General features: G+C 38.5%; 1 protein-coding gene across 2 annotated transcripts in view; it reads left to right on the plus strand.

The window, feature by feature from the left end:
- The window catches only part of ATP10A (ATPase phospholipid transporting 10A (putative)), a 169,657-nt gene that overhangs the window by 86,495 nt on the left and 58,612 nt on the right, over positions 1-24,550 (plus strand). For both annotated transcript variants that reach the window (XM_042460578.1, XM_042460579.1), the window contains exons 3-7: positions 6,300-6,385; positions 11,881-11,987; positions 12,084-12,215; positions 14,657-14,790; positions 17,591-17,843. In XM_042460578.1, coding sequence (XP_042316512.1) covers positions 6,300-6,385; positions 11,881-11,987; positions 12,084-12,215; positions 14,657-14,790; positions 17,591-17,843 — 712 coding nt within the window. The remainder of the gene's footprint in view (positions 1-6,299; positions 6,386-11,880; positions 11,988-12,083; positions 12,216-14,656; positions 14,791-17,590; positions 17,844-24,550) is intronic.

Raw genomic sequence — 24,550 nt, forward strand, 5'->3', positions numbered from 1 at the left:
CTTTAATTTGAATTTTCTGCTGTGGACACTATGTTCACATGTATTGTCTCATACTGTCCTTGCCCTTGGGGTCTCTTCCAACTCTGTGATTCTATCATTCTATGTTACTTCTCATACAGTCAGGATTTACATATCTGTTGCAGATTGAGGATGAAAACACCATTATATGATGTTTACAGATCAGATCAGCTCTTGCACAGCATTAGTACAAACATGAGGTGGGAGGTCAAGGGAAAAACAGAGATATAAATGCACAACCGAGAAGCAGCCAGAAAAAATTTCATTATTAAATGCACCATGTTATTAATCTCTCTCACTCTGTGTATGTACACATAAGATATATATCCTATATGTATACATGAATGTACACAAACTCTGAGAAAGAAAGTAACATTGGGTGGAAAATGTAAGCTTCTTTAAAAATAGATATTTTCCCCTCTCACCTGGGAGTACAGTATGTCCAGTAGGACACAGAAATTTGCATGCAGTTCAAATATTACAGCTCTTTTGGTTACAGAGAAAGACAAGTACGTAAGTTCAGAAAATGCTGCAACAATTCTAGGAGGAAGAACTTGGTAACCCTGATCAATACTTGTGTAACAAACAGTATTTAATACATTTCTGCAGCACTTGCATAACTACATTGCACACAAGAATGACAGATGCAGTGGCAAAAGATTCTTTGCTAAATTCCAGATAAAAACAATCCCATCTGACCCCCTTCCTCTGCACATATGCCACAATCAATTGAGGAATTGTCATTTTTTGATCCAGTAGTCTTTACAGTTATCAAACTGCAGTCATATTGCAACAACATAGTTTTGAGCTTTGTACATATATGAAAATATATTTATGCTTATTGTCCATACAGTCATACACATTTGTAAGGTTTCCTGCAACTTTATAATGCTATGAAACAAAGTAAACTGAGTGGAGTCATAAGTAAAAACATTAAAAAAATCTACCATTGGGGAGTGGCTTTTTGGAACAAATGAAAAATGCACAACATTGTGAAGAGTAGAGGGCTGACTTGGTGTTAAAGCCCTGAAGTCTACTTGTAGATGTAGCAGAGTTAGTTATATTCAGCTGTTCCAGGTGCAATGTGCATTTTAGATTATACATAGCATTGCTGAGACAAAGAAACAAAACCCAAGCCTACCCATAATGACTGTTTTTTCCCCAGTTTATAAATGTGTAATCATGTTTTATTGATTTATTTTTAAAACTCAGTAGCCATCCTATAACAAATCTCTTTCCAGGCAACATACAGGAATATAGAATCCAAAAATTCATGTAAAACTAATCCAAAACCAGCACAACACAGCAGTGAATTAAAACTAACTGAAAACAGATCATATGCAAATAGGGTTGCCATAATTCACTACTAAAAACAGGGACAAAATGTAGGAAATTTTGTCCTACATTTTGTCCCTGTTTTTAGTAGAGAATTATGGCAATCCTATATGCAAAGAGCTAAAAGAGTCAGAGTTAAAATTTACATTAATAAAGCATAAGTACACAATTGTACACAGGATTTAAATGGCTGTGAGAATAAAAAGGTATCTGATACTGATACCAGAGGGAGTTTGCTGGGGAAACACATGCTACATCATCCAGGTGTTACCTAGATTTGTGTTCAGTCTTAGCAACAGGTTCTTCCGTAGAGAGGCAATACAGTGGTACCCCGGGATACGAATTACCCAGCTTACGAATTTTTCGGGATACGAAAAAATCCCATAGGGATTTATTGTTTCGGCTTACGAAGGTTTTTTCGGGTTACGAAAAAACCTCGGCGCTATTTTCCGCCACCGGAGGGCAGCAGAGAGCTATTTTTTCCATTAGCGCCTATGGCAATTCAGGTTACGAAGGTTTTTCGGGTTACGAAATTAGCCGCGGAACGAATTAATTTCGTAACCCGAGGTACCACTGTAAATGAAAAGAAAAAACAAGGGCCTGTTACAGACTGCCAAAATAAAGCTGCTTCGGGTCTCTGTGGAGGTATGCTGTTTAAATGATGCATGGGTCCTAAGAGTCCGGAGGTCGCACCAAAGCCACGCTCCAGTCCTAAGGACTACAGTGCAGCTTTGGTGCAGCTTCTGGATTCTTACGATGCATGCATCATTTAAACAGCATACCTCCAAACAGACCCGAAGCAGCTTTATTTTGGCAGTCTGTAACAGGCCATAGTTGTTTTTACATTAGCAAAAGTCTGTTAGTCATTTTGAGTGGTGCAGTTGAAAACTATGGCTTCATTCGTGAGCACAGTATCAATTTATTTGTATTTATAGAGAGAAAAACACAGGTGACATAGGATGAAATTTGCATCATATGTTGTAGCAAATCACATGAAAGATTAGTATTTTGAGAGAAAACTCCATTTAATTTGATAATTACTATGGGTAAGCGACAGGATGAAATCATGGGTAAGGAAATGTACAAAATGAATTGGAGCAAAAGGCAACTGAATTTTCCAGCTATAGAACAACAAAAAAATGTCCCATCTGGAAGAAGTATCACAGTTCTGCACATACTGAAGTTGCACTTTGAAATATGGGAAAATACAGTTCATTTCAATGTAAATGTGCAACTTTCAAGACCATTGTGAGAACTGTGTGCAGCATCCAGCCTGGGAGGGAGTGAAAGGCAGGTCCAACTCCATCAGGGCTAGCCAGAGCAAGAAGAAGGGTCCTCTCTGGTCCATCTGCTTTGGCCCAAGCCTCAGAGGGAGAGAAGAACCATTAGACTTGATCCCCTTCCCCACCGCCATTCCCTTCTCCTTTTGTGTCCTGTCTTTTTAGATTGTAATCCCAAGGGCAGAAAACCATCTGAATAGCTATCTGTAAGCTGCTCTGAGAGCCTTTAAAGCTGAACAGCAGGGTATAAATACAATAAATAAATATATGAAAAAACAATAGCTCATTTTCCATATGACTTGATCATTCAGAAAAGCTTTTAATTAGCATGACTAGCTGAAAAAATGTTGCATTTAAATTTCTGTGTCTAAACAAAAATAAGTTATTTGCTCAGCTGTGGAAGTCCAGTGATAACTCCTTATAAAAGTGGGTAAATGATCACTACACGCAGGCAGTGTAAGTATCAGCTTGAGCCTAATTAGTTAGGGAATCAAGAAGAATTTTAAATGTTAATTAGGAAAGAAGAATCCTACTGTATGTGCCTAATTTACTGTACAGGATTAATTTCTCTGAGCTAGCATGAAGCAATTAAGGAGGTCCTGATTATATTTTCAGAAGGCTTGTATTAACATTGTCCTAATTGAGGATGCATTGATCTATGTTCTCCCAGACTGCGGTATAGCTTTGCTTGAACTTGAAACACTGGAAACCAGCTAATGATCTGGAGGGGTGGGAGATTTGCATCCTGCCTGGATATTTTTGAACAAGTCAGACTCAGTTTTTTATTTTTATGTCAGGAACTGTTGTTACAGCAGAAGTGGGCATTTCCTTTTGTTTTATGTAGTACAGTCAGCCTTCCATATCCACAGAGTCTTTATCCACGGATTCAACCATCCATGGCTTGAAAGTATATATATATACACACACACACACACACACACACACACACATATATATATATATATACTCCAAAAAACCAACCTTGATTTTGCTATTTTATATAAGGGACCCCATTTTACTACACCATTGTATATAATGGGGCATGGATTTTGGGAGTCCTAGAACCAAAACCTCAACAGATACCAAGGGCCCACTGTAGTATATTCTTACTTCTTTGTTGTTTTGTGTGCCTTCAAGTCATTTCCAACTATTGCAACCCAAGGCAAACCTATCCTGACATTTTCTTGGCAAGAATTGTTCAGAGGGGATTTATAATCGCTTTCCTTAGAGGTTGAAAGAATTGGATCTGCTCAAGGCCACCCAGTTGGCTTCCACAGACAAAAAGGAATTTGAACCCTGGTCTCCAGAATCCGAATTCAGCATGCAAGTATTATCATATTTGAATTATCTACACATGCTTTTAGTATCTTGCATACTCAGCAGACGGTCTGTGGGGAAGTGGAATTCTACTTGCTCCCTAGTGTGTATTTCCTTGGTGAATAAAATGTTTTTCAAAGCTGCACAGAGGGACAGAGTCAAGTAAATAAAACATCTGCATTTTAATACCTATGTATGTTTGGTGTGAAAATGGTTGCTTAAGAAAGAATAAGGTCCTTTGCAGCTTGATCCTGAACAGGTTGCTTTGTGTTCTGGTGCATTTATGATACAGTATATTTGATTGTGTTATGTATCTTAACTTTTTTCAAGTTCTTTACAAAGTTTTTATTTGCTTTAATTTTAATGTGCTGTATTTTTAAAACATTTTATTCCTGCTGCCTTCAAATTAATGTTAGTTGGGTTCATGGTATATCTTATTGTTGCTAGTATTATTATGTTGTGCATTTTAATGTTTTACATACTGCCTGGTCAGGGTGGTGTGCTTTAAAAGTGGGTTAGAAAACTTTTAAACAAATGTGCAGATAAATGCAGGGACTGTTGTGGGCTACCATATCAGTGGAGAGGTGAAGCTGGTGTGTGTGTGTGTGTGTGTGTGTGTGTGTGTGTGTATGAGCTTTAAAGGTACTATCCACTGTGTTGAACCTAATTCAAGAAAAAAGTTCATTACTGTATCTTGAAAAGCTGCTTTGAACTTTGGAGTAAAATTCACCATCTCATTGTATGGAAACTACTGCCATAGTTTTTTTGTGGGGTTTTCAGGCTATATGGCAATGTTCTAAAAGACTTTCTTCCTGACATTTCGCCAGCATCTGTGGCTGGCTTCTTCAGCGAAACGTCAGGAAGAAGCTCTTCTAGAACACGGTCACATAGCCCGAAAACCCCACAAAAAACTATGGATGCTGGCCATGAAAGTCTTCAACTCCATATATCTACTGCCACTTCCTGTGAAGGGGTACTAAAAATCCCACTGAGTTCCATGGGACTTGCCTCTTGCTGGCTAGGATTACATTTTGTATAATTTGTTGTTATGTGCCTTGAAGTAATTTCTGACTTATGGTGACTCTAGAGTGAATTTATCACAGGGTTTTCTGGGGCTGAGAGTGTGCCAAGGTCATCCGATAGTTTCCATGGCTGAGCAGGGGATCAAAACCTGATCTCTACTCATAGTCCAAGGCTCAAGCCAGTATAATAATAATAAATGCTTTATTTATATTCCGCCCTTCTTCCAATCAGGGCGGTGTATAACATAATAACAGACACAATATACAAAAGCAATAAAAACACATTAAAATATATATTAAAATCTCATACTACACTGTATACTACACTGGCTTTGTTCTGTATAATATAAGACAAGAAATTAACTCTGGGCTAGATTCCCTTGCCTCAGTCTCACTTATTACTAAGCCCAGAAGTGTTAGTTGAATTACCAAACATTACCAAACACTTATTCAATACATTTATTCCCAGGTTAGTTATAAATGGCCTAAGTCTCTAGATGTACTCAAAGATGTGATCCAGTGCTCAAAGGAACCTGGACGCCTCCTCATACTCCTCTTCACAAACTGGACCTTGCCTTCACCATCTCTTCACCTTTTGCATGAAGGTGTTACAGAAGATCAAAAGAGGACCCACCAACCTTCTGGAACTGCACAATGTGTCTGGAGGCCTTGATTAACATAATGCAGCTGGAGGCTTCACCGTGTTTGCATAGTAAATGCACTCCACATTTTTGTCTGAACTTTGAAGGAGCTATCATGGCAACTCAACCCAACCTCTAAAACAGATTCAGCAACATGTTTGGCTCCTTTAAAGTTTGGACTAAAATCTGGGAGGGCATCATTGCCTGCTTGGCATGGGAGTCACCAGTCTTGCAGAACATGGTACCTATGTCCAGTATCACCCACATCTCCCAGCATTCTGAACATTTCTAAAATGAACCAGATCCTCTTTGCCTTCATTATCACCAACACAGTAAGCGTGCAAAAGGAAGGGGAAGAGAAAATACACAATTAATCCAGACAGATTATATACGAGACTCTCTGCTTTTTCAGCTCCCTAATGTTGTCATTTGATGCCCAAAGAGCTATAAGAGTATCTATGGAGATCTGAGCCAGTTTGTCCCTTTTTAAAGAATGATTCTGAAGTCTCTAGACATCACTTGGACTCCCAATTGAGACAAGCCAGAATAATATTCCAAATTTGGTTAAAAAAACAACAAAAAAACCTTACTATTTGCAGATGGCTCAATCACTCAGATGAGTCATAATTATTTTGCCTTTCAAGTATACTGTCAGTTGCTTAAATCTATTATTTTCTTCATTCCAGGACTCTGAATTTGACCCATTGAAGTTTACTAGCATCATTGAATGTGAAGAACCAAATAATGACTTAAGTAGGTTTCGAGGATTCATGTGAGTATATCCAGAAATTTCATATATTCATGAAAAGTCAGCTTGCTGTACAGGTTTCTGAAACCTTTATTTATATAGCCAAAAGTTTGCTGGACATATCATAAGATGACATGACTCAGTGGAGAAGACTAATTGGAAGCAGTAGGGAAAGAGACAGAGCACAGTACAGAAAGGAAGCCTTGGCCCAGAGTTTGCAAGATTTGAGCAGGCCTGTAAATAATAAGGTCTCGGAGATCTCTCACTCTTTTGGGTCATCATAAGATGAAAATTACTTAACAGCACATGAAAACAATGAGTTTGGTCAATTCACAGGATATGTACTTATGCTGAGAGAGGGAGATCCATCTATTTTCAGTCAGTATCAGTTTCAATTGTATTCATCTATATATGGTTTGTATATAAATTTGTATTTGAAAATAATTTTGTTATAGAACTGGCATTTTCTAAATGAATTTTAATTAAATGTCTGGATTTTATCCTAAAATATGTAATGTGTCCTTATGGGGTTTGTTCAGTAGTTATGCAGAAGATAGCATTCCGTGTTGTGACTCCCACTTTGCGGATTCTCTCCCCACTGAAATTAGACAAACTCCCAGAGCTAGATGTTTCTACAATTAGCTAAATATCCCCTTTTAATGAATTGCTTTGTTTCTGTTGTTTTATTACTTTATTATTTTCAGCTACTGGAATTACTTTAGATGTTTATATTATAAACTGTTTTGCTATATTTTAAAGGGGGGGAGAATAGGATATATTTTTTAAAAGAAAAGAAGCATAAATAATAAATGAGATATATATTTTACATGCATTTGCTACATCTTTTGAAATAAGAACCTCATTACAATATGTGAAATCTGAAGGATAATTATATTTTGATCGACAAATCAGTCTAGGAGCTGTAGATCAGGTACGTTTGTATCAGAATTCATGAAAGTCAAACTTCCAAAACATCGCTACTAGCAAGAAGCAAGTGTTCTAATTAACTCATATGACTGATAGTACGAATCTGTTCATCTTATGCCTGCATATGCAGCAGTTGCTCAGAAAAGCGAGATGGAGATGCAGGGAAGATCTGTGAAAACCTTGATGTGAAAGTGTTTCCGAACATGAACAATTCACAAAACAAAACCTAAGGCCTCTAGATAAATTGAATAAGAAATACAGTAAATCGTGAAGCAATGCTAAACTATTTGGGGAAGATATAGTAAAACAAAAATAGACATGGAAACACTGTTAAAGCTCAACACAGGTCTGTTTCTTCTAAGTCGTTGACCTCAACCAGTATGAATGGAGAAACCCTTTTTCAGTCTTTGGGCTAGGTCTCAAACTCTTTCAGTCATGTGAAAGTATTAAAGTCTTTGTGCTAATGTAAACACAAGAATAGTTGTGTTACATTTTATCAAGGCTTCATTTTGTCCATCATACTGTTCCAAAGCTGCCAACTCAATGGCTCCAGTAATCCAATAAATGGGCTTAAAAGCAACCAGTCTTTTTTCTCTCTTACCTCTCTCTCCAACAGCTGGTATTGCATGATGCCTCTCGACTCAGAGGTTCTGTGCAGCTGCCATAGTTAGTCCTCCAGTGAATTTTGGTAGTCTTTTTGCAATCCACCAAAAAGTAGGGGCATTGCCACTTCTTGGCCTTGTTCCCACTTAACGGATAATTCGGTGCCTTGATGAATTGGTACAAAAATAGTTCCAGATTCCCACTGTTTGTGCCAATTTTACCAATTCGGATCAGACTGTCCCTGGCCCAGCCTCCTTACTGGCTTCTTCTGGCATCCTTCAGCCTCTAACTGGCTTCCCTATTTTCCCTGTGGCCTCCTTCTGTTCCCCACGGCCGGGGAAGCTTGCAGAGAATTCTCCCCGGCTTCTCTGCGACCTCCTTCCCAGTTTTCCCCGACCTTCTTCCATTCCCCATGCCCAGGGAAGGTGGGAAGGAGGTCGCAGGAAGGCCAAAGAGAAGCTGGTGGCCCAGGTATGAAGAGGCAGGGAGGCCTGTGACGGGGAGATGGTCGGGGCCATTGCAGCTGCCCCCCATCACTGGTGGCGGAATCGAATCTGCCTCACCTAGTTCCAACTTGGGCCGGGGCAGATTCAAATCTGTCTGTGGTTCCCACTGGGGTGAATCAATTTATTTGAGGATAAATCAATTCATCCCAAAAAACACCCCTTTAACCCAGCGTCTTTTTGACAAGGGTTAAATGGGGGGAAAACATGGCTTAACTTTCCAAATCACTTCAGCAATTCGAATTAGGTGAGAGCCATGGTTGTTTTAACCAGATCATTTCAAATCATGATCTGGTTTAAACCATAGTGGGAACAACCCCCTTGGAGAGCAAATTCCATAATTATATGTTGAATGAAGAAGTGCTTCAGTTTCTCTATCCTAAATTGCTACCAAGCATTTCATTGAATTCTACTATTAACTAATGCTCTCAGTGTTTTTCTTTGGTGTTCTGGTGGTATGTAACAAAAACAACTGTTGAACATGCACTTGGATACATTTCTGAGGTGAAAGCTTGTTTCACTACTTTAAAAAATGAGGAGACAAACTTTTCTTACCATTTTGTACTGAGAAATCTTCAAGACAATTCTAAGTAAACCTGAAACCATCACATCACCTGCTAAAACCTCTTTTGAATATCTAGAACACCCTCCTCCATGCATTTCATTTCATAATTTGGATCAGCTTCAGCTCACTCTCTCTTCCCCCTCCCCTTTCATCTCATACCCTAACCTGCTGCGTGTGGCTTTCATTGCTATCTGATAAATATCACGACTATCTTGGTATCTTTCAGTTTGCACATTTCTTGTAATCTTTTTGTTATCTTAATAAAGATATTACACTAATTTAAAATAAATAATAATAATAAACTATTTATTTGTATTCCGCCTCTCCCTTTTGAGGATCGAGGCGGGTAACAGCAAAATAAAAAATTTAGATGGAGAGATTCTTAATTTCTTATACTGTTACCTTAACCATGCAATGTAATTCCTTACTTCTTACTGCCTCGTTGGTCCATCATAAGGAAGAGAGATCATTTCTAAAAATGCCACCAAAATCTAATAGACCCATTGAAACAGTTATAGAATGGTGAATCAACATTCATGTAAATCTCATTTATTCAATGAGTCTTCTCTGATTAGGACTAATATTAGGATTCAGGCCTCTGCAGTGGAATAAAACACTGAACAGTTTATATTTTTCTAACAGGATTTCAAAACTATATTTTCCCATGCCATTGGTGGTGGCTTTCATTCTGACTAAGGATTGCTCCCTCTCTCTGTTTAACGGCTCATGTGTGTGGCTATATGAATATCCACAATCTTTGCCCTAGGCAGACGCATATCTATGTCTACACACCAATCACAAACTCACCTTTTTTGGTGCTTTTTGGTAATCAAATCATCATTGTACCTCTTTATAGAATCTGAGCATTGTAGTCCAAGAAGCAACTTCCCCAAGTTCTGTGAATTCACTGTCTCAGAAAGCAAAGAAAATGAAGCAGGAAATTACAAATTACAAAGTTAAGGGCAACACATGAATACCATTAGACAGTTTAGATCTTATGTGGGTGTTACAATCTCATCTGGAATCATTTCTGCTTCATAGAAAGCAATATTTTAAACTGAAAAAATAATTTATGAATAAATGTTTATATGACATTCACATTAAGTTATACAGAGATATGAGCTTGTTATTTGACATTGAATAACTTTGATAATGTTTTAAATATTTTCTGAAAACGTATATGGAAATGCATACTTTAATGATAACAGGTGTATTTCTTACAAAACACCAGATAGTGATCATTGTTTGTTTTGTTGCAATTGCAAAAATTCAATTCTCTTGAGTATCATCTTTCTCCTGAAAATGTACCATTTAAATATATATATAAAGAAAAGAGAAGATATGGTTAAGTGGTGATACGATAGCCCTGTACAGTATAAATATTTGAAGGGGTGGAGCAAGGTTGTTTTCTGCTGCTCCAGAGAATGGATGCAAGCTACACAGAGCAATGGATGCAAGCTACAAGAAAAGAGATTCCACCTAAATATTAGGAGAAAATTCCTGATATTAAGAGCTGTTCGACAGTGGAACACACTCCCTCAGAACGGGTGGAATTTCCTTCTTTGGAGTTCTTTAAACAGAGGCTGGATGGCCTTCTGTTGGGGGTGCTTTGATTGTGAGTTCTTGTATGGCAGGGAGCTGAACTGGCTGGCCCTTGTGGTCTCTTCCAACTCTATGATTATATGAATTACTTACAGTTTTTGAGCACCAATGTTAGTTATGTGAATAGTTTCAAAATAACTATTATCAGTTCTCCATTTTAATGTATTTTCTTTTTTGTGCATATAACCTATCTAGCAAAGAACCATTACCATCAGTGCAGCACTACAGTATCTTTAATCTCTGTGTTAATCAATAGAAGCATAGGGGCAAACTCCAAATAATGTCAATCATGCATTCAGGACAAAAGGGTCATAAGCAGAACCAGCAACCTCTTTCTTAGGTGCTCTAAGGTAAAGATTTTAGGCAAAGATTATACTTTCCTGACAAACATTTTGCATCATAGCCTGTTCTTAGCCTTGCTATGATCAAAAATTAGTATTATTGAACTCAGATATATTGATTTATTATTGAAATGTGTGAAATACCTAAATCAGATAGAAGGGTTAACCAATATGAGCTTATGAAAATCTTTCTTTGACCTGACTTTTTATATTACTCTGTCAGATTCCACAGATACATATGATAGTTTGGGGATGAAAACAGGAAGAAGAAGATGAAAAGCACTGGAAATTTTAGAAAGTAACTACAGCCAACAGCATCTCACAATTAAGCTGTTGTCTGTGACAGCTAAAAAAAATAATCTGAGTTAGGAGTTTATCGCATTATATATATATACAGTGGCTGTATATATATATATAGTGATATTTCTTTTGTTACCACGTGCTCTCACAAATAGAAGTTGCTCATGTTTCTGCTGACATAGTAAGCAAGGATAACTGATAGCCGGCAGTTAATATAAGAGTACATTATTTCATTTACTAAGGGCTTTTCATTTATTTTAGCTATCTATATATCTATCTGTTTATCTCTCTGACTTTGTAAATATATCATAAAAATGAATGCAATGGGACTAAAAACACTTCGGAATGAATTACACTGTGGGTCGTTAAAAAACAATAATTTCCTCACATTCAGAAGGTTAACTGCAAGGTTTTAGCAACTACTAAATGATCTTCAAGCTTCATATTCAACAAGATGGGGAAAAAACCCATGTGAAATTATGTAAAACTCTACCTGAAGAGCAAAAGTTTTCTGTGAAGGAAAGTAAGAAGTATTGTTACTGTTTATAGATTGACTATAAAGATGTCAAGTCTCTTCTTTCTGTCCTACCTAGATGTCTTTCAGAATTTAAATGTGTCCTCCTCTCTAGTTAATAGCAGCTATTTATAAATAAGTTGTTGTTTCTTTTTCTTTTCCAGAGTGCATAAAAGTGGGGAAAAGGTAGCACTGTATAAAGAAAATCTTTTGTTACGTGGATGTACCATTAGAAATACAGAAGTTGTCTCAGGAATAGTAATCTATGCAGGTAAAAAGTACTTTTCTATGTATTTTTATACTACATTCCTTTTGATCTCCCCTAGTTCTCTGTGTATATGATAATGCAATTCAATTTCTTTGGCAGGGCATGAGACAAAAGCCTTGTTAAATAACAGTGGACCACGTTACAAACGCAGTAAGCTGGAAAGACAAATGAATGTCGATGTCCTTTGGTGTGTCCTCATGCTTATCACAATGTGTTTGTTTTCAGCACTTGGTAAGTTCCCCTAACTTTCAGTTATGGAGCATAAAAATATGGAGGTCAAGAAAATAGTAATTAAAAAATTATAGACAATTCTATTAATTCACTTATTGGAACAAACACAGTCAGGTCAACTAAATTCATGTTTGAGAACTAACTCTGCTGGATGACATTTAAGTGTATGGAAGCAGAATTTTCTTTCTGTATTTACAATTTATATACAATACTCTCCGCCATTAAGGTAGCAGCTGAAACAGTGTACAGCATAACCAAAGCAATGATAAAAATCACACTACAGTAGTTGACTGTTTCCCAGTTTCAAAAACTTTATCGAGGGAGGTTTATTTTGTAGACAAAAAGTATTTCATACAAAATACATTGTTTTGTGCAATAGAGTGATGAAGCAAAAATACTCTATTTTGGCAAATAAAATCCCACATTTTTTTCCACGTGAAATCTTTGCAAAAATGTTATCAAATTAAAATGTGAGAGACCATCTTAACAAGGAGAAAACATTTGAAATTTTTCATTCTCATATTTACATCTCTACCTTCACCTTTTAAAAAATGTAGGAACAGTATGAGTTCTATAACTTGCTAAGAAGTAAACCTTTGCAGCTCTTAAAAGACCTTTGGAGATCAGAGATGAATTTCCTTGAAATCCTCAAATTCTTCTCTGGCTCACATTTAAATTTGAACCTAAGAAGAATTCTTTTTGTCTTTTGCTCTCTCTTTCTCACTTCTCTCTTCCTTTCTCTCTCCTCTTGTCTCTCAAGATGCATCTATACTGTAAAAATAATGCAATTTGACATCACTTTAACTGCTGTGGCTCCATCCTACAGAATCCTGGCAGAGAAGGCTAAAGACCTTGTAAAACTACAAATTCCAGGAGTCCATAGGATGGAGCTACAGAATTCAACTACATTATTTTTACAGTATAGCTGCATCCTCACATACAGGTGAATTCATGCCCTAACTGCAAGCTCTCATTCCTCCACTATACACAGTAGCATCAGCCATTTCCCATATCCAAACAAATGTGTACCCTTTCAGTCAGTGTAAACAGTAGAAATAAAAACAGCAGCAGTAACATATAAGGAGAAGTTCTGCATGAGATTTTTTCCTACTGACTTCCATTTTTTCTCCTGACAATTGAGGTAATATTTTTCCCAAGTGTTCTCCAGTGGTCCACTGAACTTGGTGTCTGGAATGAGCCACTAGGCATCCTAGCTAGAGAGTCCTGGGAGTTGTAGTTCAAAAGTGTTCCTCCACATCTGTGTTTGAAATAGTCAGACACTTAACTAAGCTGTATAGAATAGGTAGCTGGAAAGTAGTTCCAACACAGGGAAGGGTAGTTGTGCATATAGGGTTCCTTGTTTCATAAAAAAGTATTGTTCTTAGCCTTTAAGTTGTTGGATATTACTTCTATAGTTGGACTTTTCTGGATATGGAACAGTTTCATGTTGTTTAAATTGACTGTTTGTTTGTTATATTTTGTTATATTTTTATCCCAACTTTCCATGAATGAGCATTTTATCCTTGCAGCAATATTGTGAGATAAGTCAGGCTGAGAAAGCATGACTAGCTCAAAGTCACTAGCTCCATGGGGATTGGAACCCAGATTTTCCAGGTTCCTTTTTCTAACCACTGCATCAACTATTTCTATCCACAGACCATACCAGGTGAGGGTGGAGGGAGAGCTTTGCCCTAATTCTGAGGGTCTTAAACCTAAGACCTACATTGGCTGCCTATTCGCTTCCGGGCGCAATACAAGGTGTTGGTTATTACCTATAAAGCCCTAAATGGCTTGGGCCCAGGGTATCTGGAGGACCGCCTCTCCCCATACAATCCGTCCCGCACACTCAGATCATCAGGGCAGCAATTGTTAAGAGTTCCAGAGGGGAAATATATTTCCACTTCTAGGAGGGCCTTCTCCATCTCGGCCCCCAACCTCTGGAACTCGCTGCCCTTCGAGCTCCGCTCAGCCACCTCCCTAGCCCAATTTAAGAAGGGGCTAAAAACCTACTTATTCGAGCAGGCTTACCCCTGACCTCTGCCCCAGAATACCTTCCTCCCCCCCCCCCTTTGGTCAGCACTGTTTTGCCAGCATGAATTTTATTATTTTTATTGAATTGTTTTAACCAATTTTGTATAGTTGTATTGTTGTATTGATGTATATCTGTTGTGCACCGCCCTGATTCTAAGAAGGGCGGTATATAAATAAATTTTTTATTTATTATTTATTATTTAATTCTAAGGATCTTAAATGCACTGTGATTTTATTTCTCCTGTTCTGAAAAGCTTTTTAAAGAGAGAAATGCTTCCCATTAATAGTACAAAAGTGCAAGAAAGAGTGCAGCCGTATTGTCTCTGAAGGGAGAAGTATATAAGTGAATCATGTTGACTTTTCCACTTGATGTTTAGTTTGTATTTCCATCTCTCCCACCTGTTTTGCAGGTCACGGAATCTGGGTCTGGCAATATGATGACAAAAGAAAACCTATCTTTGATGTCCCAGGTCGCAATGGAAAATATTGGTCTCCAGTTCAAGCTGCAGTTTATTTATTTTTGACAATGATTATAGTTTATCAGGTAGCTCTGCAGCATATTGAGACAGCTGACTGTTGCTTTTGCAAATACATTTGTGTTAACCCGGTGCTAAAAAAAAAATAAAAAATAAATCAGCCATCTAACCAAATAAGACTTCAATCAGTTGCACTCTCATTTAGGAGTAAGTCTCATTGAACATAGAGACTTTCTTTTGAGTATATCTGTACATGATTCCACTATTTTAAAAAAACAGATATAGCTGTATGGCTGACCACTTTTTTGATTGAAGATATTAATTAATTAATAATTAAGATATTAATTAATATTAATTAATTAATACCCTGCCTTTCTCCTGGCATGGGATCAAAAGCAATTTAACAATAATTTAAAATAAAGTTAAGCTAAAATCTTAGTTTGCAAAAACTGAAAAGCAATTAAAGAATTCTCTCTTTAAAGATATATGGTTAAAAACAGTTAAAAACACATCTAAAACATAATTGAATGACAAAAGATAAAAGCAAAATATATCATTCTCGAAACACCCTTGTGTCACTGCTTTAAGAATCAGAAGCCTTCCTAAATCAAAAGGTCTTTACCTAATGGTAGAAAGATAGCAGAGAGGTTACCAAGTGAACCTCTTGTGGGAGAAGATACCACAGCCTGGGAGCAGCTACTGAGAAGTCTCTCTCCCATGTCTTTGCCAAAGAGGCCTGAAATGGTGGTGACACTAAGAGACAGCCCTCTGGCAAAGAACTTAAAACTCAAACTGGCTCATATAGACTTTTAGACAGTCTGAGCCCAAGCCACATAAGATTTATAGTACTTTGAATGACCAGCACTTTGAATTCTGTTCAAAAACAGACTGGTAGCAAGTGAAGTCATTTCAACAAGGGAGTTATATGTTACTTGTAACCAGTCCCAGTCAGTAGTCTGGCCCCAATTTTTTGGACCCTCTGACATTCCAAAGGAATGTTAGATATCACAGCTGTATAACCAACTACCTGTAATAAAATTGCTGGGTTTTTTTTAAATTTATTTGAAACATTACTAACACCAAAACACACTTTCCATGACAGTCCCCTGAATAACAGGCAATAAAAACAACAGAATCTATCCATACCACATAATATATGTTGGTGTTTCATTTTAAAACGTAATGATTTACTGACATATATTTCAATATGATAAAAAAAATCCATTTTAAAGGTGGTGTCTTTGGTCAAGAAATTCTGCCTTTCATGGATTCTTTGCCATAAAGTATGGATTCAAGGCTGAATTTTACTTTTGCGTTGGGAGATCCCCATTCCACTTTTAGACATCATACTGTGTCATACTACAGGTGGAGGCAGAGCCAGGTCCTCCCACGATCAGGCACATGGCTGACTGCCCAGCAGGCAACACCACACCCAAATTTCTTCCATTGTCCCTTCTAGGAGAAGTTTACTCATACACTTGGTTCTCATTTAGGGGTTACAAAAGTTACTTTTAAATAATTCAGTCAGCATGGTCAGTGGCATTGACCAGAAGGTGAGAGGCTATCTTTGTCAATACTCATTCAGTCCCATGAATATTTAGAAGGCCAAGTAGTTTCTGAGGGGTTCTGTTTTGGCACAGAGGCTGTCCAGGGTTTGTTTGTTTTTAGGACCAAAAAGCATTATTGTCTTGAGCTTTTTAGGGCTAGTTTGCTAATAGCAAGAAATATTTGGTGTTGAATTATTTAAAGCTAGAAGGAGCATCAGCTGCCACTCACTCATTTGTAAGTACTTTACCTCCCATTACTTTCTTCCATGTCCTGTCCCAAGCTGGAAAAATTCTCACCCATGACAGGTCAGTGAGTATATTCCACGGCATTAGTTTGTGATGCTCCCTTCATTTAATCTGAATGTGCTCTGTAGCTCACTTGCATGCCAAGACCTGAAACACATGGGCAAAATGACATGACACACATCCTGAACATGGCCTGAAGCTGTGCTGAGGCTGCATCGTTTGCAAAGAACCGGGCCAAGAAGAATAGAATCCTCCCCTTCCAGGACCATGTCAGTGGCCTGCATTGGGACTGGGCACATGCAGTTGCCATGGTCCCAGCGCAAATGGCACCAGCACAGTCTCCGCTGGTATATTTGTCCTGTCATGTGGGCCCTAGACACCTCCACAGGCAGTATATTACTGAGAATTCTATACAATGAAAAATAAACATTTATTCAGGTGAAAATCATTCTCCTGTGAATAAAGTCTTCTGTGTGGCCTTAAAAGTTTTATGAAAATGGATAAAAAGGATATAATGGAAACTATCTTAGCAGACTCTGTGCAAAGCAAATGCAAAAAAGGTTCATTTGCACCAATACTACTGTTGAAACAACTGTTTTCTACAATCTTCCCTTGACTCAACTCTTGACAGAAACCTACTTTATAACTCTATTATACATACTTAGAACGCTATTAATTTGTTTGTTTTTTCTTTGGCAAAAGCTTCTATGCAGGCACAGTTCTGACTGCACTCTCTGTTCTCTCTTCCACTCCCTTTTCCTTCTTCTTTTCCTAGCTTCTTTCAAGCTCATTATCCTGAAAACATTTGCTTCTCTCCAAGCTTTGATAATAAGACCACACGTCTAATTCTGGATATCAACCCTACAGCTGCTCCATAGGCTTTCCTAATGTGTCACAGTAAACATTTGCAGATATTCTTATAACTTAACATTGACTTTAAATCAGACTATATAAAATTCTAAAAAGGTACAGTAGAATGTTGCAGTTTTCATCACAAGTTAATTAAGTCATGTGTATTTTTATACCACCTTTTCTGGTTTTCCATTCATGACTCCTGTGTTTTCATTCATTTCAGGTTCTCATTCCAATTTCTTTGTACGTCTCCATTGAAATTGTTAAAATATGCCAAGTATTCTTTATTCATCAAGATAAAGATTTATATGATGAAGAAACAGACCTTCAGCTACAATGTCGAGCTCTCAATATCACTGAAGATTTAGGACAGATTCAGTATATATTTTCAGACAAGACTGGGACTCTTACCGAGAATAAAATGGTTTTTCGGCGGTGCACTGTTTCTGGCATAGAGTATTCCCATGATGCTAATGGTAGGTATAATATATGTATGTATGTATGTGCCTTCAAGTCAGCTGTCAATTTATGGCAACCTTATGAATTTCATAGGGTTTTCTTAGGCAAGAAATATATAGAAGTGGTTATACCAGTTCCCTCCTCTGAAATATAGCCTATAGTGCCTGGTAGTCATTGGCAGTCTGCCATCCCAGTACTAATATGTAGAGAGATCTTGTAGCAACTTTGAGACTAAGAGCTCATAAAGGCTGGCCTAGAGGTGGAGTCAGGGCATGGCATCTACATGATGCACACCCCAACTCCTCCCCCAGAGCAGCATGACGCCACATGCCATTCCATATGGTGTGCAGCATCACAGCACTCTGGCACTGCATCCACACATCACAGCCCCAGAGGAGCACATTAAAGCGGCTGAGCTGCAGCTATTTCACTCTCTCCAGGGTGCAAAAAGAACGGCTTTTTGCAGATCTTTATATGCCCTGGAAAGGCCAGATAGGGGCTGCGACATGCAGTTCCCATGGCCCTGAGCCAGTGCAGCTGAAGGCGGCTGCAGGCCGTACCTTAGGTGTGGTCTGCACACCCCTAACTAAAAGAAAGAAAGTGGCAGTATGAGTTTGCGTAGACTTCAGTCTACTTCCTCAGATGCATTAATGTAATGTATCTGAGGAAGTAGACTGAAGTCTACGAAAGCTCATGCTGCCAGTTTCTTTCTTTCAGTTAGTCTCGAAGATACTACAAGATCTCTCTACGTACTGATTCTACAAACTAACATGGCTATACCTTTGAATTCTATCCCAGTACTAGACAGTGCTGAACTTCTACATTTAATTTAGTGTACATAACATTAGTCTCATCTGAAAAACTAAATTTATGTTTTTTGATGCATAAACAACCTGAAAGGATTTATCTATGTAACATGATTGTGAAAAATATTATCCACTGCTTTATTTCTGGTCACTCTAGGACAGTCTGCTAACAAACTTCAGGCTCTAATCTGAAATCACTTCCACAATGTCAGCTGGAAGGACTGGCAACTACCACTAGTTAGCATATAATCATTTATATGCCATGGCACAGTGGTAGAGCACATTCTGCATGTAGAAGGCATCAGGTTCAGTCTTTGCATCTCTAGATTGTAAGGTCTTTGGCAACAGGGCTGTGAAAGGGCTGAGGTATTGGAGACCTTGAGAAGACAGAGTATACAGTGCTGGGTACGAACAATTAATGGGCTGACTCAGTGGAAGGTAGCAACGTTATTCATATATTTAAAAACTTTGACATCTATGTGTTTTTGTCTGCATAATCTAAGAATAATCTGTGTTGATAACTAGTTTGCATCTGTACTACAGCAGTGGGGAGCATGACACTCCAGATGTTGTTAGACTGTAGCTCTCATGCTCTCTTAGCCATTGGGCATGCCTGTTACAGGGAGCCAGTGTGTTGCAGTGGTTTGAGCATGGGACTACAACTCTGGAAATCAAAATATGATTCCTCACTTGGCCCACTGGGTGACCAACCAGGTGACCTTGAGTGAGTCACACACTCTCAGCCCCAGAAAATCCCATGATATGTTCACCTTAGGATCACCATAAGTCAGAAATAACTTAACAGTACACAACAAATCAACATGCCTCCTTGAGCTTCTAGGAATTGCAATCCAACAAAAAGTGGAGGACCACATTGTAACATATGTCGCTGTTTGGTCATCCTTTACCCAGCCCACATGTTGGAGTTGAGTGCACCTGTTGTTTGTATTCTGTTTTAGCAGTGTCTTAGCTTTGTGGCCCTTGGGTTAAGATTTAGCTGAATTTTTGCCTCTTTTTCCTGGCTGCTTCCTCTACTGTCACAACTGGGGACTTCTTACAAAGTTGCCAGACTTGTGGACAGCCTTTTTTTTCTAATTTTGCTTTCTTTCAAACAAAACAGAACATAAGTACTAGAGAAGGATATTTGCACAAAGCATTCATTGTGGCTTTAGGGCTTTTCCCCATAACTTCCATGTTGTCCAAAAAAATTTAAAACTATAGACCAACATTGGAGTAAAGATGTCAGCACAGGCTAACAATATCATCTTGGATGACCTTGTTTCCTTAGTCCTTACATTGACAGAACAAAATGAAAAACAAAATAAAACATTAAATTCTCTTGCAACTTGCCCCTCCACATTTACCTTTCACATTTTACAACGAGATGAATTATCAGTGAAATTGCTATGTGAGATTACATTTTTTTCACAGTGTCTTTCCAGTCAGTTTCGAGATATACAGCCCAGTCTTATGTCTAGTTAACTAGAAACCATTTCAATAACATTGTTGTGTGTCTTCGAGTGAACTCTGTCATATTGTTTGCTTGTGAGGTTTGTTTAGAGGAGATTTGCCATTGCCTTCCTCTCAGGCTGAGAGAGAGAGAGACTTGTCCAAGGTCATCCAATGAGTTTTAATGGCTGAGTGAGGATTTGATCCCTGGCTGCATGAACTCTACATTCCATTAACCTGAAAACATGTAACAACAGCAAGACCCTATTGAGTCCTAAAGGTTTTTGTTTTTTAATGTCCTCTATATGTTTCACAGTTGCCAAAGCCAAATTTATAACCTATTTTAAACATTGCATGAAGTCCTGTGGTGTTAGAGAGCTGGTAAAGAATTTTAGCAGCAGAATGTGTGAGGGTCCAGTGATTCAGGGCATTTGGAAATGTCAGTGCAGAATATGCTTCAACAGGTTTGCAGATAAGCAGCCAAATTGTAAATGAAGCAAAATGGTTAAGTAACTGGAATTCAAAATGAACAATTTTATTGCCCTGTTAAAAACATCTTGGTACAGGTGACCCTGCTTCTCTTATTCTTCACTGAACACTAATCAGGCAGACAGAACCGAGATTCCTGTTTCACAGGACACACATTGGCTTGGATTCTAAGCTAAATTAACTCACAGGAGGAATGTTCCCCATTAGCCATTTCTCTCTCACCCATAATCTGAATAATGTCATCTCTCTAAGCCAGTGCTTCTCAACCTTTGGGCCTCCAGATGTTTTGGACTTCAATTCCCAGAAGTCCTGGTCCGTATGCTCACTTTTCAGGAATTCTGGGAGTTGAAGTCTCAAAAATCTAGACGACCAAAGGTTGAGAACTACTGCTCTAAGCTGTAGCCTCTCTGAATAACATGATATTAGTCATGTGAGTGGGGAGGGTGGGGCTACAACAAGAAATGAAGGGATCGGAAATTTCCCTGCCATTAATTTCTTTAAGTGTAGAATCAGAGTTCAGTTTAAAGCAACCTTCCCTAACCCGACAGCTCTCCATTTGTCACATCATTTAGGATGCCTCTCCTCTCCTTTCCAGAGAAGATTTGGATAGGGGCTTATGTGGCATGAAGAATGGACAGGAAATGTTCTTTCTGTAAAGTACTTACTTTAGGATCCAAGCCACTGAGTTTTCAAACACACACACACACCCCTATGGAGATACATAGATCCATATGCTGTTAAGTAGTCTTGTATGGAAAGGACTTTGTTCACCAGTGGTTCCTAAAGATACATACCATTTTTGCTCTTAAGAAAGAGCCTTCTGTTTGAGGAAAGTCCAGAAACATCAGACGTCAAGAAGCAGAAATGTTGACACTGGCAACTGTCCCAACATAGCATCTTGTGGAATTTAAGGTTCATAGAAAAACATTTTTGGAAGTTTGAAGGAATAGATGGAGAGAACATAATGTCCTAAGTGCAGTACATTGGTGACTACTTAAAGTCATTGTAAAAATCAGGCGACCTCTCATACTTCTAAATGCTATTAAATAGTTGCCAAACATCAAAGGAGAATTTACATCTTAACCAAATGAAAGGATGAACTCAAAGGCCTGGTTCTCTTTTTTCTTCCCATTTGTGAGAAGTCAACATCTGTTTCTACCATCAAAATACCTACTTGATCCAAACATAAATAGGATAGGCAACAGAGGTTTTTGTAGCATCCCTGGCTATAATACAGTCAGATTTATGTTCCAGATCTTATGTTCACAAATCACAATAAGCCACAGTTCATGTTAACTATAGTTTGTATGAACCACATATAGCACAGCCAATAACTAAACGAACAGTAGCTACTCTATTCCTGGTTTGTCACAACAAGCTATAATTTAAACAAGCTGGCATTCACAGGCTTACAAAAATGGGTTTAAACTGTGATTTGTTAAATGATGGCTTGTTAACAAAGGCGATCTTTAACATTATATCACATAAGAGTTCCACAAATCCCACCATAATTTGTGGGAACTAGCAGACATAATCTCTATCCCATCTTTTTATTTGTTGTTGTTATTGTTGTATACCTTCAATCTATTTCCAATTTATGGTGATCCTAAGGTGACTCTATCATGGGGTTTTCTTCTTTTCATACCTTTAGCAAAATTGTCAGTTGTCACCATTGGCTGTTCTTTTAGGGTTAAACTGTGTGTGATGTGGGGGGGAAAACAATGACTGTGTTTCCTGACATCTTTTTCAAAATTTAAAGTCAGCTAGGCTAAGGAGAGTGACCCTGAGGAAGGGTATTTTGTGCTCCTTCAAAAAATTTTCCCTTCCACTAGCAAGTTTGAGGTGGGAGGATAAGAACAAGTGCTATCTCTCTTTTTCCCCCAGCAATGGTCACCACACCAGACAAAAGTGCACTGTTGCCTTGCTCAATATAAGCAGTGCCTTTGGCTCTGTGCCTTACTGCCATATCCTAGAAACATTGGCTAAATAGGGAATGCCTCCAGCTTTCCTTGACCTTCTCTGCAAGCTATAACAACTGCAGTGCAGGCTGTGGAAGGTGAGACCGTGAGTATTTGAGCTCCTCACTTAACCCAATTGTTTTCAGATTTGCTATGGAGTCCCTCCTCTGCTACATCCTCATTGGCCCTGGAGGCCTCAACTTTAATAATCATAATATGATTTATTTATGCGGAATCAAGGCAGATTACAAGTAAAAGCAACAGAAAAATACAAAAATATACCCCCCCCCATTACAACACAATAATATAACAATAGAATAATTTTAAAAATCCAAATTACATCATGAAGAATACAAAGTGCAGGGGGGAAAATGCATAACATGGCACAATAATAGTCAAAACATTATATAGCATAGCATAGTAATCTAACAACCATCCCCAACTCTCCCCTGCCAACAACACAACAGTCAGTTATCAAATATCAATTACAAATCTGAAATAATAAAACTCTGGGCCAGTATAGCCAGGTGTTCTGGGGACATTGGAGCTGGTGTTAGAGTCCTCTGCCGCTCCGTCTACTGATGTAAAACTGGCTGGAGGTGTGGGGGGGGGGAATGCAGATTGGAAACCTTGCCACCTCTCTGCCCACCTCCTGGCCAGATACGGAGCCCAGTTGTAGCCCAGGTGAAAAAGGGTAAGGAGGACAGCAGGGCAACATTTTTAAGTTTGCCACTCTCTGCCACGCCTCCATGTGTCTGCAGCTGACTCCCGGTGGTTTAGGGCAGGCACTCCCTCAGCTGAGCAGGTCTTCCTGGAGGACAGCAGGGTAGCATTTTTAAGCTTGCCACTCTCTCTATAGTAACAAAGTGAGCATACTAGCTTATGCCAATGTTCTGGTAGTCAAGATAGCTGAAGAGCTCCAGTACATGCTACACATCTGCACAGGCTGCAGGCCAGAGGGGCTTGCACTTCAATGCCAAAAGGTGTGCAACACTCTGTATCAAGGGGAGCTTGAGAGACTGAGTCTTACCAACTATCTTTAAAATCCTAAGGAAACCCATGGCCCATTTCAAAGGTGTTACCTATCAACATGTTGGCATTCCAATGGGTTTCCAAAGCTACCAGATCCCAGACATCACTCTCCATGCCACTGTGACAGATATCAAGAAGATTAATGTGTAACTCTTAGCACATGGCAAGAGAGTGATGTGATTAGGACTTTCCCCCTCTAAAGGATCAATGTTGCTCTTAAGAGATTGTCAGTCCACAAAACTGCACTTACTAGGGATGACCAAGCAATCACTACATTTCTTAAGAAGTGGCTCTGTTTTCTTAAATGATCCACCAATGACATCTTTCACATTGCTCAGCAACATGGGGGATGGTGGGGGAACACGGGAACCGTCATTCATGCATTATGTCTTTTAACTTGCCTTGAAAGGACTGTAAAATCTGTTTCTCTAGCTTCCCTCAAGGAAGACATCCAAATACCCATAGCTAGAATTCCATCTAACAGTGACCTGGCAATCTGTCTTTCCAGTTCATTGGAAAACAGATTTGGACATCATAGCGGTGACTTCTTTTTCCTCTTCACTTGTATTGGAATGCAACACATCATCAAAACAAACTAATTAGCTGTCAGTGAGTTTGGATTTCTGAAAAGGGACCACAGCTCACTGCCACCAAAGAAAATCCTCCAGCGATACAAATTTAGAAAGTTTTTTGAAAAGGGAGAAATATACCACTGCTCTTCTGAGAACATGTGACCAGTGCGAGGTCTTCAGTGGAACTCAAGTAATCACTATATACTACTTGGGGTCATCACCTATTTTGAGTTTGCCTAAATGTTGTACCTCTTAATGGTGCCATTAAGTCTGGCAACCATGAAAAGTATTATTGTTGCTGTGAGCACCCAAATGAGACACTTCCACACATGCTCTGTACTTGTTCCCCACACCACCAGTATAAGGAATCAACTCTGCTCAAGTAGAGAGGGATGACAAGCTTGTAAATAGTTTTTTT

The sequence above is a fragment of the Sceloporus undulatus genome, chromosome 3 (assembly GCF_019175285.1).
Source record: "Sceloporus undulatus isolate JIND9_A2432 ecotype Alabama chromosome 3, SceUnd_v1.1, whole genome shotgun sequence".
In the NCBI taxonomy this organism is placed as follows: domain Eukaryota; kingdom Metazoa; phylum Chordata; class Lepidosauria; order Squamata; family Phrynosomatidae; genus Sceloporus; species Sceloporus undulatus.